General features: G+C 44.6%; 1 protein-coding gene across 4 annotated transcripts in view; it reads right to left on the bottom strand.

Annotated features, from left to right (window-relative positions):
* The window catches only part of TSPAN4 (tetraspanin 4), a 390,158-nt gene that overhangs the window by 163,925 nt on the left and 212,538 nt on the right, over window positions 1-13,695 (bottom strand). For 3 of the 4 annotated variants that reach the window (XM_065755129.1, XM_065755131.1, XM_065755130.1), the window contains exon 5: window positions 12,294-12,373. In XM_065755129.1, coding sequence (XP_065611201.1) covers window positions 12,294-12,356 — 63 coding nt within the window. In that variant the 5' untranslated portion in view covers window positions 12,357-12,373. Of the gene's footprint in view, window positions 1-12,293; window positions 13,180-13,695 lie in introns of those variants that run through there. The other variant, XM_065755128.1, reaches the window with a different exon arrangement.

The raw sequence follows: 13,695 nt of genomic DNA, 5'->3' as shown, positions 1-13,695 counted from the left end.
AAAACTATTGCCACATTTCTACTTAAGCCTCCCCTCTCCTTTTCTAAAGCAATGTGTGTTATAGCCCAATTTTACAGTTTCACACCTGCTCAGAGGCAGTTAAGCCATCAGACACAGCCAAAATGCCTCACCAGCAAGGGAGCAGAGCATCAGGTCCTGCAGTACTAGCAAACACAGAGCCCTTGGCTGAGCTCTCCACCTTCATTTTAAAGCAAATCTATAGGAAAAAAAAATAGCACTTTCTTTGATGATATTGCTGTAGTGCTCAAGTGGTTTTCTGAGCACAAAAATATTTATTTCTGTCTGGGGTATTGTTTTCAACTGAACGATAGAGAGAAATAGTTGATTTCAATTTTTTATTTATTTTTCTATCTCCAGTAACAAACGTTAGAGAGAATCATTTATTCTTATCAAAAAGAGCTCCAAATATAATTCCACAATAAGAAAACGGCCCAGTCTGAGAATTCCTTCCCCCTACAAGAAAAACCCTACTGAGACTTTCTATTCCATGTCTGTGGCAAAGTAATCTTCTATTTGAGTATTTTTTTTGATATGCACAGTGTCTCAGCAACAGTGCCACAGCAACTCCCATCTCTTATCTTACACAATTTATTTCAAGGAAATTGATCTGATTTTCTCTTAATATTCCTTAATATTCATGTAACTTGATGTGTATTTTTCCCTGTGGAACAAAATAAGCCCATATACACCTACTGTTCTGATATAATCATTATAATGTGGCTTCCAAACTTGATATATTTGGAAGTCCCACAGCTGCCACTTGTTATTGCAAATTTGAAGTGAAGTAGGATCTTGTTAGCCAAAACTGAAATCCCACTCACAAAAACTCAGTTATCTCACTCGTACAAACGCATGCATGCGGCACTGAAACTGTTTGGATACAACAAATGATTCTGCATGCTACATTGAAGTACATCTGTGGTGAATACCTTCTCTTCCCTGAAATTTCAACAAAAACTGCTTCCTACAGAGTTCTCTCTCTCTTTTTTTTTTTTTTTTTAAGAATATCTACCTTTCCTGCTCAGGACGAAGCAGAATTTAATTGACACAAAAAAGTTTCTGAAAACCTTTTAGAAGGCTCTGAACATCCTAGAACATGCATTCAAGCTTTTGATAACTTTGCAGAAGCTTCATATTGTGCCTTTTATATAGCCCAGCTTTACCCTACAGACCCTTCTTCTTTCCACAAACCCTGCACGCATCTCCCTTGATGCAACCACCAGTGGTAACACCAGTGCTAGGATGAGTGAGGCTCCCACCAGCCCATCATATTGAAGAGCACTGAGTATGTTTTATCTGCTAATACCACCACATAAGGACATGTCTAGACCTGTGCCTTACTTCTTTTTAATGGCACAGCAATCAACAAAACATGTGAAGACCAAGTACCTCCCTGCAGGATGTTTGTTGGGAAAAGCCAGGTAAAGAAGATGCTGATGCAGTGTGCAACAGAAGGGCAGACTGGAACTGGAACTCATAGCCACCTCTACTGAAATGATGCTGGTCAAGGAGTTAAACCGAGGAACACTCCACATCTGTTCTCACATAACTTCTTATCACCTGCCCTCCCCCTGTCCCCAGACAGCTTCAATCATTTCCTACATACCTCATGGGCTCTTTCCCACTGACTGCTCCAATGCAGAGAGCAGAACAAGCAGCATCCCTGCTGCCCCACAGCAGCCTCTGTGAGAGAAACTATGGCCCCTGAGCACATGGCTTGAAAACTGCGAGCCAGACAGCCCAAGGCAGCACACAGGGACAGGCTTTAAACACACCACCCGAGCCCGCTGCCATCGCCTGCCCTGCCTCCCATAGCAGCAGCCACAAAAGCTCTGCGGCAGAGCCCATGGAGAGCTGAGGTTTAAAGGTTTGCATCTAATTAACATGCCACAGCTATTTGGAAACCAGCTGTGTCCCTGCAGCTTCCCCACTTTACGAGCAGCATGTAGAAGTAACGGACAAAGCATTTGGCAGTAGGGTGGGAGCTTCATTTGGGCACAGAGCAGGGCAGGGCGTAGCTGCAGACAAAATCAAAATCAAACTACTCTTGCATGTAGTGCTGGGTATGTGAGCAACCTGCCGTGCAGTCAGAAAGAAGGGTTAAATTGGGCTGCTGTTTACAGGGAATGGACCTGCTTGGTAATTCAGCTGAAGATTTGACACCTCTATCGAGCGACTGAAGCAATACATACTAGTTAATGATATCTGTGATGAGAAAAAATGGCTGTTTTACAGACCGTAATGGGGGCTGTTGCCTCTAACTTGCTGAGCAACCTAACAGCTCCTATTATACCAGCAGCCAGCAAAGTGTGTGCCAAGACTGCGGGAATCCGACACAGTCCCCAGCCCGCAGCCATCGTGTGGCTGCAGAGCACTTCTGCTTTTACAGATGGGATGATAGAGAAAATCCTCAGCACGTGGTTGGAGTGACAAAATGAACAGCATCGCCAGTTAGGACAAAACGAGGTGCTGCAATAAGGATTAACTCACGAAGCAAAGGGAAGCAATGCAGAAGCAGGTATCTGTGTGATCGGATGAGACTCTGGAGCATCGGGGGCTGGCTGGGATCTCACCAGCAGGATGTTTACAGAAGTTGTAAAATCCTCATGAGAAGAAAAATCTCTGGTACAAAGGACAACATATCTATAAGCATGCACTCTCTCAACCAGCAGCAGTGAGATTTAAAATGAAGGGTCTTCTGCTGGTTTTGTAACTTCACACGAGAATTATCAAGTTACATAAAGGAATGAAGTTGCGAAAGGCAGCACTTCTAACACACACACACAGGGAAATCCACCCTGTTATTACCAGGAAGGTGACATGTAACTGTAAGCAGCTTGAGCTAAAAATACTAAGCAGGGAATTGAATAGGATACGTGTTGTGCTGGAGAGTGAGATTTCAGCTAGAGTGACAAAAGCATTAAGCACTCCCAGGCTCCAGACTCTAAATATCAGTTCATTACAAGCTTTGGTAGAGCAATTGGACTCTTAGAGGAAGGCAGCCACTTTGGCTACCAAAACCAGAGTGGTAATATATACCTCCAGCTTTGGCTTTCAGAAGGAAGGACCAGGAAGGCAGCAGCCTTATTACAGAGTATTGCTGAGCGCTCCATGCTGCAATATCAAGCTGCAGCACACCAAACGATGTAAATGTGCATCCCTTATCACTTCTGTCACCAGCAAAGGATGACAAGGACACCAAAGACTGCAAGACATAATCAGCATCTTCTCCACGGTACAAACTACATCCCGTCACTGATGTGAATCAGCAACAAGACGTGGAACAACAGCAAACCTAAAATGAGCTCATACTGATTCTAATACATGCAGCCACAATGAATGGACTCATGCTCATGCAACTTGTTCCTGCTTTTCTCTGCACTGAAAGACCAGCCAGCAAACTCAACGAGTTTGACCCCTCGTTTGCACCAGATTCTTGCTATCTGGGCATCTGTATCAGAAAAGCACTTAGTGTAGTACGCTAAGGAATGAAAAAATCTTGTGGATGGGGGTCATGGATAAATAAACACTAAAACAGCATCTGATTTTTCATGCCCAAAGATGCCTCCACGCATCCGTTGGGAGTGGCATCGTGTGTATGCAGACAATTTCTGGGTTTTATATTTCAGTTTGCAAAGTCATTCTAAAACAGGCAAGCATGTGGCATGAATACAACAAGGACTGAGCAGATGGTGGATGTGTTAAAAGCTCTGGCCTTCAAGGATGGGAGCTCGGTGCAGATTACAAGTGGCAGTGGAACTCAATTCATGTCCGGAGTTCCAATTGCTCCATTGAAGAAAACAGTATCAAACATGTCATCTCTGCTCTCCTCCGCGCTGCCACAAATGGATTAGTGAAAAGATTTATCCAGACATGTAAGTAAACAATTTGTGCTACAACCCAGGATGAATGCTGCTTGCAAAACAGGAGTACAAATTTTCCATTGGCCAACACAAAGGCAGACCATACTTCTACAAACCTGACAGGAGCAATGTGGTGCATGGAACAAAACCTAAGGTCAGTACTCAGTCAGATTGGGACTTTAGAAGAAAGCAGTGTATGAAAATGGACATGAATAACCAAATCCAAGAGCTTAGTTTCCATAAGGATGTTTTTCTTAAAAATGCTATTGAAAGATAACTATTTATTGTGGAAGCTTAGATGGTTCCACAATAATCTGTAGCTCTGTTTTATACAAAAGCCATAAATCCATCTCACCCAGTATATGCCTTCACAATGGCCAGTAGTGAAATATTGTGTAGAAAGCTAGGCCAAAACACCCAGCAGCTAGAAAAAGGAGCTCCCCTGCAGGTCTTGTAGGGTGATGTGCAATGTAGTTGCTTATCAGGAGAAGCCCATGCCATCCACTGCAGCAATGACAGAATGCAATCCTCTGGTCCATGTTTAGTCCTATAGATAACAGAAGTGATTCCTACTCATCTTAAAAATGTAGGAGATGGAAATAACTATAATTATACTAATAAAATCCTTTTGTACTAGAGGTCTTCGTACAGGCTAAGAAAAATAACAAATCTGTGCCCACATACCAGAGTGAGTTGTGTTCATTTTTTTACATTTAGTAAAGCAATCTGAGTAGGATGTTTGGCACTTCAGCTGACACCAGCCAAAAAAGCAAGTTGTTTGTGTGTAGCACACTGCCTGGAAATCTTTCCAATACTGTTTTATTTTCCAGACTGATCAAACACCACCTCAGATGTTCTGTCAGTTCAGGAGCCCAACAAAGAATCTATACCTTTTCCTCCTCTCTAGGGAAGGAGGAGTTAACATCCTCCAAAGGGAAAGAGAAGAAACAAATCACGCTCTTTGCTCTGCCTGACTCCACATTGCCTCTTTGGATCCAGAGCTGTCTGACTGCAGTGTGCAGTTGCTTTTCTTAAGCCATGGAGGCTAGGAAGAAACTGCCAGCAAGTTACACCTCCAGCAGGGGAGGAAATAATACCAAGAGAAGCATGTTTAGCCATTGCAGCCTACAGAAGCCCTCTGAACGCAATGGGCTTTCTTGGCACAAGCACAGCTTTGCAGGTGGAACTGCAGTTCACGCGACGGCTTTGTAATCCCACTGTAGGCCTGCCATGCAGCCATTCATTAAGGCAATGAGATTTTTGCTCCTAAGTGCTAAGCCTGTTTTAAATAAGAGACTTAAGTTCTTTAATTCTGAGCATTCCACCTCACGCCAGCTGTTTGATCACTAAAGTTGGCAACTGCAACAAAGAAAAGCCATGGAGGGAAAAAGAAAGTAAACTTCATATGAAAAAAATAAAGCACAAACTGCCATATGCATGAGGGACAGGTGGCTGCTTGGTTTTCCTGACCCCACAGCAGAGCTTTGCTTCTTTCCAAACTAAATCCTATTAAAGCATGAGGTGCTGGAGGAAGAAGAACATGAAACTAGCAGCATGCACACTGAACGTGTGCAATAAACAAAGCACTAGTGAATCACTGCTTTGTTTTCTCACGGTCCTCATGTGGCATTTACCAAAATGGAAGTTCAAAAAGAAATTTACAAAATACAGCTGGAAGGAAACGGGGAGCTTTACTTACCAGAATTTTGCTGTAAAGCACTGATTGGGGTGAAAACACAAAGATGCTCGTGAGAAGAGCTGATAATCAAGTTGGGCATAACATACAGAGTATAAACAAGTGTAAAGAAAAATAATAAGTCAGTAGGGGTCAAGCTGGCTTGGACTCAAGCCACTCTAATGTGTACGGCTCAGAGGGATTTCAGGAATAAGGTGACATAATAGTGGCTGCTGCTGCACTATTCTGAGTGTAGCTGAGAAGAAACAAAGGTACCATGGTTAAGGAAAAAAACAAAAGGGGACATAGCAGCAACCTGGAAAAGCAAGCAGAAAAAAAATCCTGAAAGTGTTGAAAGCCACTACACGAAAACCTACAAGAGCAGGTCATCCGGCCCTTTGTCCTTGGACATCAAGCTTCTGTCTCACCTAAACTACCATTTAAAACGTACGGCATTCTTAGAGCAAATCTCAGTTGTATTGTGCTAGATTAAAAGCCTCTGCATGCACTCACACTTGAAGCAGGTTGGGGGGGCTTTCTAGAGGGTGTTAGTTTTTCTATTGAAGACAGATTTAAGATGCGTTAGAGTATGACAGTCTAATTACAGACTGCAATTTCAATTTCATTTGCTACTGTTGCATCCTGTGATGGTTAAACATTTCCTGGAGAAACAATTACAGGACAGTACTAAGAAACACAATTTACTGTCTCCAATGTTCATGAGTATGCAGATTTCATTCCACCCGACTCCCCATTTCATTCTGACCTAGCTGTGCTCACTTCATACTATTAATAACCCAGAGAAGTGCCTTTATATATCTTAAACACATACTTTATATTATTCATATGATGACTTTCACACATTTGCTATCTCAACCAAAAGTTGAATTCTAAGTAAATAAATTGCATTGCAGTATTAATAGATAGTTAATGCATTAAATTAATTCATTAATTCATGATTAATTAATCATGTTTGAAATAGTACTGTCTAGCAACAAACTGAGAATGGTGGTAATGATCTCATCGTCCTTTTGCTTTACTCTGTATAATTCAAGAGTATTGACTGGAACAGATTTAATGTTAGTCACTGTCCAGAGGAGGGAATAACATTTGCAGCCCTATTGCTCACTGCTTTAAAAGGCCAGTTTCTCTACAACTATAACATGTCATATCCCGGGGCTTTATCCACTGCTGGGTTTCCACAGCTTTGTACTAAGTCTGAATTAGATACAGTGGATAGGCTTGACTGCAAATCTTACAAGGCTAAGTGTTTAGTCTTTACCAATGCAGCCAAAAAACTCATCAGTACGTCAGCAAAGCCAAAGCTACTCTTTGTCATGAGTAATGTAAGCAGAAGCAGGCCCATAGTGGGCAGTTTGAAGGTAGTATCTAATACACAGTCAACTTTAAGGTTTTTTGTTTTTTTTTCTACTGTTAAGTGCCTTCCTAACCTGGTTTCCTAGGGGAAAGAAGATTATGAAATTGAACTGTTGGCTGTGCATCTCACAAATAACTGGCGAGTCCATTTGTCATTGTCAGCCTGATTTGACAGATACGCACCCTTTCAAAGTCATTAACTTCCTGCAGTTTTTGAGAAGATATGCATTTAGGTAGCAAACGTAGCCCTTAGCAAAACCTTCACTGGGAGATAAAGCTCCATCGTGATCCCCAATCCCTATTAGACATCAGAATCTACCCAGAAAAGAGACAGTATGAATAGCTCTGCTATGGAAAAAGCTCTAATTGCTGTTCATATAAAATCAGACATCAGGTAATACAATCATCTCTCTCTCACTTGTATTGGTTCTCAATAGTTCTGCTTCTCACAGCACTGCCATTTTTTGAAGTCTGTAATTCCCATATCAAATGAGCTTCCTATCTTTAAAAGCGATGCTCCTTAAAATACATCCTTGGAGAGCCTTCACAAAGTCAGAGGCAGAGATAAGATGTCAGTCAGAGACTGAGCAGTTCCTGGAGGAGGCAAATAACAAAGGAGAATCAGCTGCTGGGAGGCAGGTAGAGAAAATGGCATTCTGGGGTAAACCTCCCACATATTCAATGCATAGGAGGTAAAGCCTGCACTGCTGTTCCATTATGTTTTTGTCACAGACTATCCCAACAGGATACACAAATGCTGAAACACCCCCTCTGCCTCAAAACCACTAGCCATATCTGGCCAGAGGTGTTCAAGGACCAGACAGAGCTCCATGGGGCCTTTTCATACCAAGTTCTTTTCTCCTGTCATAGGGAGTACACGCTGCCCTGCATGCTGTGCTGCAGTTACAGCCCTCCAGAAATCCTCAGCATACACACAATTCTTACATGAGTTACCCATAAACACTTGAAGTATAAGGATGGAAAACTGCCATTAATGAGGGACTTCTCACTTCCATTACTTCTCCCCCTTTTCCATGGCATCCAAGTAATAAAACTTGACTACTGGCAATAGCACTAGTCACCAGGCCAGCAGCACACATCAATACAGAATCTTCTAAACTGTGGTCCATGAAACATCACCACCTGCAAAGACAGAGAAAAAGCCCCGCAGCTCATCCCTGAAGCCAGACTAAATAGGTTCTTGGGGTTGTTTCCGACACAGGTACTAGTCCATAGGCATTCCCACATGCCTTCTACCATTTCTCTGTTTCCAACCACTTTGGATCTGCAGTATCTCAAGACTGGATCAGCTGAGAATTTTCTAGGGACTGAATGGTAAAACAAAGCAGCAAACAATGAGCGCCACAAAACAATATGTGCCTTGCCTCATCTCTTTTGGCACTAAGGTGGAAAGCAGAGCCTCAGCCGTCCTGTTTTCAGTGCTCTGCAGACACTCAAGGTCCTCAAGCCACACAAGCACATTTCCCTTCCCCATTCCCTGGAATGGGAGAATATTTTTGCTCACCATTTTGAAGACTTGGACTTCCTTATAGTGCATACAACTCTAGTACATTCTAACAGCAAAAAGGAAATACGTATAGAAATGAGGAACAATAAATTTCAAACTTCTTTGCCTCCTTTCATTTTGTTGCTGTCTTCTCTGCACGTGCCAATCTTCTATAACAGAGCTTTGCAAATCTTGTACTTTACTAAATTTCTCTATTAGCCTAGAGTATTACCTGAAGAGTCAGATATAGCCATTCAATAGTCTGATGGACGAATTGCTACCAATTTAGCTGGTCCTATCTAGCACAGGATGTCCAAGGAGAGCAAGCACCACTGGAAACATCAATCAGTACAGCATTGCCTTTCTGAGTCTTGGCAGTCTGGGAGTTACAAGTCAAAGAAAGTAGGAATGCTGGCATAAACCAAGAGGGATTAAGGAAATGACATTTTTCTTTCTATAGCACTCTCACAGCCCTTAGGATATAACTTATCTCTTTTTACCAAGAATATATATATATTTTAAAAAGACAGAAGGCAAGCACAACCTTGGATTATAAGCACAATAAATATACAATTCACGTTACTGTCATAAAGAATCTCTGGATGTTTGGAGGACAGAATGTGGAAACCCCAAGTATTTCACAGGGAAATAAAAACATTTAATTATGAAATAGGAGCATTCTGCTTCACGATCATCTGATGCTGTCTTTAGTCCCAGTGGTTTTAGCGATTCAGCAAAAGAAAATCAAAGTCCATAGCAATGAATGAATAGGGTAAGTCTTATGTATCAGGTGACAAAAGTTATGCTCAGAGCTTGCAAAGTGGAGCAGTGACACAAGGATGGCAGCTCTGCATCTGGCAGGACTCCAGAAAACAGCCTCTGAATGGCAATTCCCATCAGAGCAGCGCTGGCTAAAACACCTTGCCCACATCACAGCACCTAAACACTCCACAGTAGCCACAAACACACTGTTCCTAGTGCCTGCAGGACTCTTCATGGAGAAGAGAGCTATTCTTACACAGGTTCAGCACCAGCACTGAGAAGGCACCTCAGCCTCTGACAGTCATGAAAGAAGTCTGTGCTGCCTGAAACAGTCAGAAAGGGGGAGGAGAAATTTGCTCTATTTTCACGTTATATGACAGCTTGTAAAAGTTTTACAACGTGAGTGTGCAGCACCTAATCCAATCAAGCTTGCCAGGAACGTTTAAAATCAAGGGCTCTGAGATTTTGTTTCGCATAGAATCACCAGACTTCTAATGAAGGATCATCTCTGAAACACAGAGTCAGTCCTGCTGGAATTGCACAAGACTGAGGTCTGTTCTGCTGCCCCACTGCAGCAAACACAGTTGGTAGTGCTGGGAAACAGGTTGTGAAGATGCACAAAATGAACTGGAGTTAATGAGTAGGAGCAGGAGGACGAAGACAGAAGTACGCTTTGTGGAGAAAACCAAAGCATTTTGCCAGAACAGAATAAAAATCAGGAACAATCTATAATAGGCATTTAATTCATGTAGTGTAACGACCGTGCTCTATACATGGAAATAGCTGCAGTTTTTATTTGGAGCATGGAAAAAGTAATTTTCCTTCCTACCCCCCATTCATTGCTACTACCCAGCTGCCTAGAGAAAGGTAGAGGGGAAGCAGGATAAAACAGCATAACTTTGGTGAGCATGTAAGTGAAGAGCAATCCAGTGTTGTGGCAGAGCTGCCTCTCCCTTAATTACATAGAAAGTAAAAGCTGACAGATAACTGACATCAACTTGAAAAACAACAACGGCATCATCAATCAGTAACTGTTCCAAGACTTCTGATCATTAAAAACAGACTTTTTCTCTTCTTTTACAAAAGACAAGTCAGCTTAAACTAATACTTTTAAAAATAATCTCCTCTCAGTTGCTCTCTCCAGTGTGAGAAGGTAAAAAGCTGCATCTATTATAACTACACGCTGTGCAAACCTCATTTGGACATGATCATCATCAATCACTCCTGCTGTGCAGGTAGCATGTGAAAGGGAAGCAAACCACAGATCGTGCTGCAGTATTTGACAACACCCACTCATTTCTCTGCTTGTACACTTTGGTTCAGGAAGAAACCTGTTCACACGTGGTCAGTCTCTTTTTGGGACTTCTGTCTTTTCTCTCCCTTCAGGAATTTGAGAACAGCTTTGATGGTTCCAAGGGGAAGACAAAAACCTTTCCCTCTCTCCTAGAAGATTAAGGCTCCCCTACTAAACAGCATGCCAGAGATACACTACTATGTGTGATCTTCCCTCTGTAAATATGCACACATTACTCACAGCAGCACCTTTTCACATCACACGCATATGCTTCAGTGGAAGACGAATATTGTAAAAGAAATCAGAATGCAGTGAACATCCTTTGTGGCTGTGCCATGCACAGTCCTGAAAAGAGCTATTCATGCCAGCATCCAAGTGGATTTCTCCAGCACACACTTCAGCTAGCAAACTGTGTTATAATCCTGACTGGGAACAAGGCTTAAAAGGGCATGAAAACTAGGTGGGTTTTTCTGCCTTTTACAGAAGGCTCTGAAGTAAGGCAGAATAAGTATTAGATGATTTTAAGGAACCCAGAAGCAACCATAAAGACAGACAACAGCCTCATCAGCGTGCCTCCTACCAGCATATGGAGGGTTAAAGAGAGCAACCTCCTTGTACTGCACAACTCCGGTTAGTTACTACCATGCCAATTCAGCAGACTTGTGTTACTTTATCACACCGAGCTCCTTGGTATGACTCGGGCCAGCAGAAGTTGCCCACGCCTTGTGTTTCCTGACGCACCAGCACTGCAGCATGCCTGCTTTTAAATAGCTGTACAGCAGTGCACGCTAGAGAACAGCTTCTTCAATTTCATGCAGCCCTCCACATGCCTCCGACAATTTCTGAAGAGCACACAGCAACAGTAAGCACGACATGGTGACATCCACCTGCAAACACACACCTCGTCTGAAGTGCCAGGACAGAGGGCTGTCACTTTGCAGCACCCCACCTCCCTCAGCACATTACTGAACCTCTCTGGAGGGGCGAGATGTTCTAAAGCACCTCCCAGGGACCTCACAGCAGACTCCCAGATCTGGATGGGCAGTTTTGCAGTAGGACTCTCTTCCCCCTCTGAGCAATGACTCAACACCCTCTTTTTTCATTTGTACATTTGCATTTATAAGCTGCACCCCACACCAAGCTCCTGCAGTCTCTTTCTAAAGCCTGTGCTCCCATCTGTGGCAGTGAAGCTCCCGACCACCCTGCTACTGACAGCCACCACATTTATCACAACAGTGACGTAGCGCTGCACACTCATATGTCCCATCACGGTGTCCTGCTGACACATGCACACCTCACACGGAGCTGATAAGCTCCTGTCACAGAGCTGCAGCCCCAGAAGAAGTGAGGTTTACGTCCACTTCTCAGACCACGTGGTAATGCCAGGACCCACTGCCAGATGGGACAGAGAGCAGTCACCTAGAGATTTCAAATACAGGAATTAGCACTGAGATGTACCAAGTGTGTCAGCCTTACTACAGCAATGGACACCAGCAAGCATCCAACTTCACAGTCACAAATGGCCTCAGTGACCTCTCTGAGATCATGCATGGATTCTGAGGCAAGTACATTCAAAAACAAAAGCTTGGGGTAAAAAAACTGAAGAGCAGGAAATGAGAGAGGGAAGAAAACACCCTCAGTGGGTTGTTAGCACCAATTAAGGAGGTCAAAGGAAGGCACCACCTTGTTCAACTTTCAAGTTCAAACTTTTAAGCGTAAAAGCAACGAGTCTACTTTGTATCTTTGTAAGTAGACAGAAATACAACCGTCTCGCAGCTTCAAACGTGTACTCACCCAGAAGAGAAGGTTGAAGACAAACATTAGGTACTTGATACACTGCAGGCAGTTGTGAGCCATGCTGCACCTCTTCAGTTCTAGGAGAAAAATAAATGAGAGATCCAGGTAAAAGACAACGTACTTGTTTCCCTTGGGGGACGTGTACTTAGCCTTGGTGGCCTTAGGGCCAGGGTTGGTGTGGAATCCAAAAAAAGAGTTGCTGGCCGCCCCAAACTGGCCGCCATACATGCTGCTGTAGCGACGGAAAGCGCCATTTGGGAAACTGTAATCCTTGCTGTCCAGGGATGGGCTCCGATGGTAGGTAGACTCATCAGTGCTGGACCTGCGCATGGTGGCTCCGGCTTGTCCCGTCGCAGCTGCTGCTCTGACAACCGTCAGGTGTCGGGGGGCGCGGGTAAAAGCTTTGCGGTTTCCTTTCCTCCTCCTTGCCAGCAATCCCCTACTGCTTTGCACCAGCTGTTCTTTTGTCTGCCATCCTGTCAAGGAGTTGCACGGGCTGTATGGCAGCAAAGTTGGAGAACTGGAGGCTGCTTAGCCAGGAGTTAGGGAGCAGCGTGCTTCCGCGTGAGAAAGACTTCGGCACAAGTAACCATTCCCTCCGGTGTCACAGCGGGCCCCCCCGGCCCCCCCCGCGACCAGAGAACAAGAAAAGACAGAGAGATATACTGTACCCAAAGCAAGGAATTTTAAAAAAAGGAAGCGTGATCTCGCTCGGATCGCAAATGCCATACAACCCCCCAGCTCCACATGCCGCACGCAGAGCAGACAGCGCACGGGGCCGGCAGGTATCCCACAGGCCGGCGGACAGCTCCCGCGGCCCCGCGCTGCCTCCGCGGCCCCCGGAGCCCCTGGACGCGGAGCGAGGCAGTGCGGAGCGCGGAGCCCGGAGCTCCGCCCCGTAACGCTGCTCCTCCCGCTGCTGGGCGCGGAGCTCCGGCCGCAGCCCCGCCTCGCCCTGCCCGGGCGGCTCCGGTCCCACCCCGCGGCCCCGGCTGGGCAGGGGGCCCAGAGCTGCCGTGGCTTTAAGGGGCAGAGAAGTAATCGCCATGGGAGCGGGGCTCTCGAGGCGAAGCGCCGTGCCAGCCTCAGCACAAATCGGCACAGACAAGCGATTAATTAAAGAACAAATTAGCAAAAGTGAAACGAGCTGGGTTAGCACGTAGCCCGAGCTCTTCGCCCTCGCAAGCCACCCTCTAATTCTGTTAATTTACAAACGGCAAAGCTGGAGCCTAATTATTTCCTTTCATTTCCTCCACAAGCTATAGAGACACGGCGCATACCTTTAGCGCGAGCTTCGGGACCGAGCGCAGAGCTCAGGCTGATGCCTCTCGGGCCATTTGTTCCAGCAACTCTGGCTGACTCCTAACGTGTCTGCCTTTCATTTCCCTACCCCTAAGCA

The sequence above is a fragment of the Cyrtonyx montezumae genome, unplaced genomic scaffold, assembly GCF_038088225.1.
Source record: "Cyrtonyx montezumae isolate F1298 unplaced genomic scaffold, pur_monq_1.0 scaffold_10, whole genome shotgun sequence".
In the NCBI taxonomy this organism is placed as follows: domain Eukaryota; kingdom Metazoa; phylum Chordata; class Aves; order Galliformes; family Odontophoridae; genus Cyrtonyx; species Cyrtonyx montezumae.
Note: the sequence above shows the minus strand (reverse complement) of the source record. Positions and strands in the feature narration are given on the sequence as shown.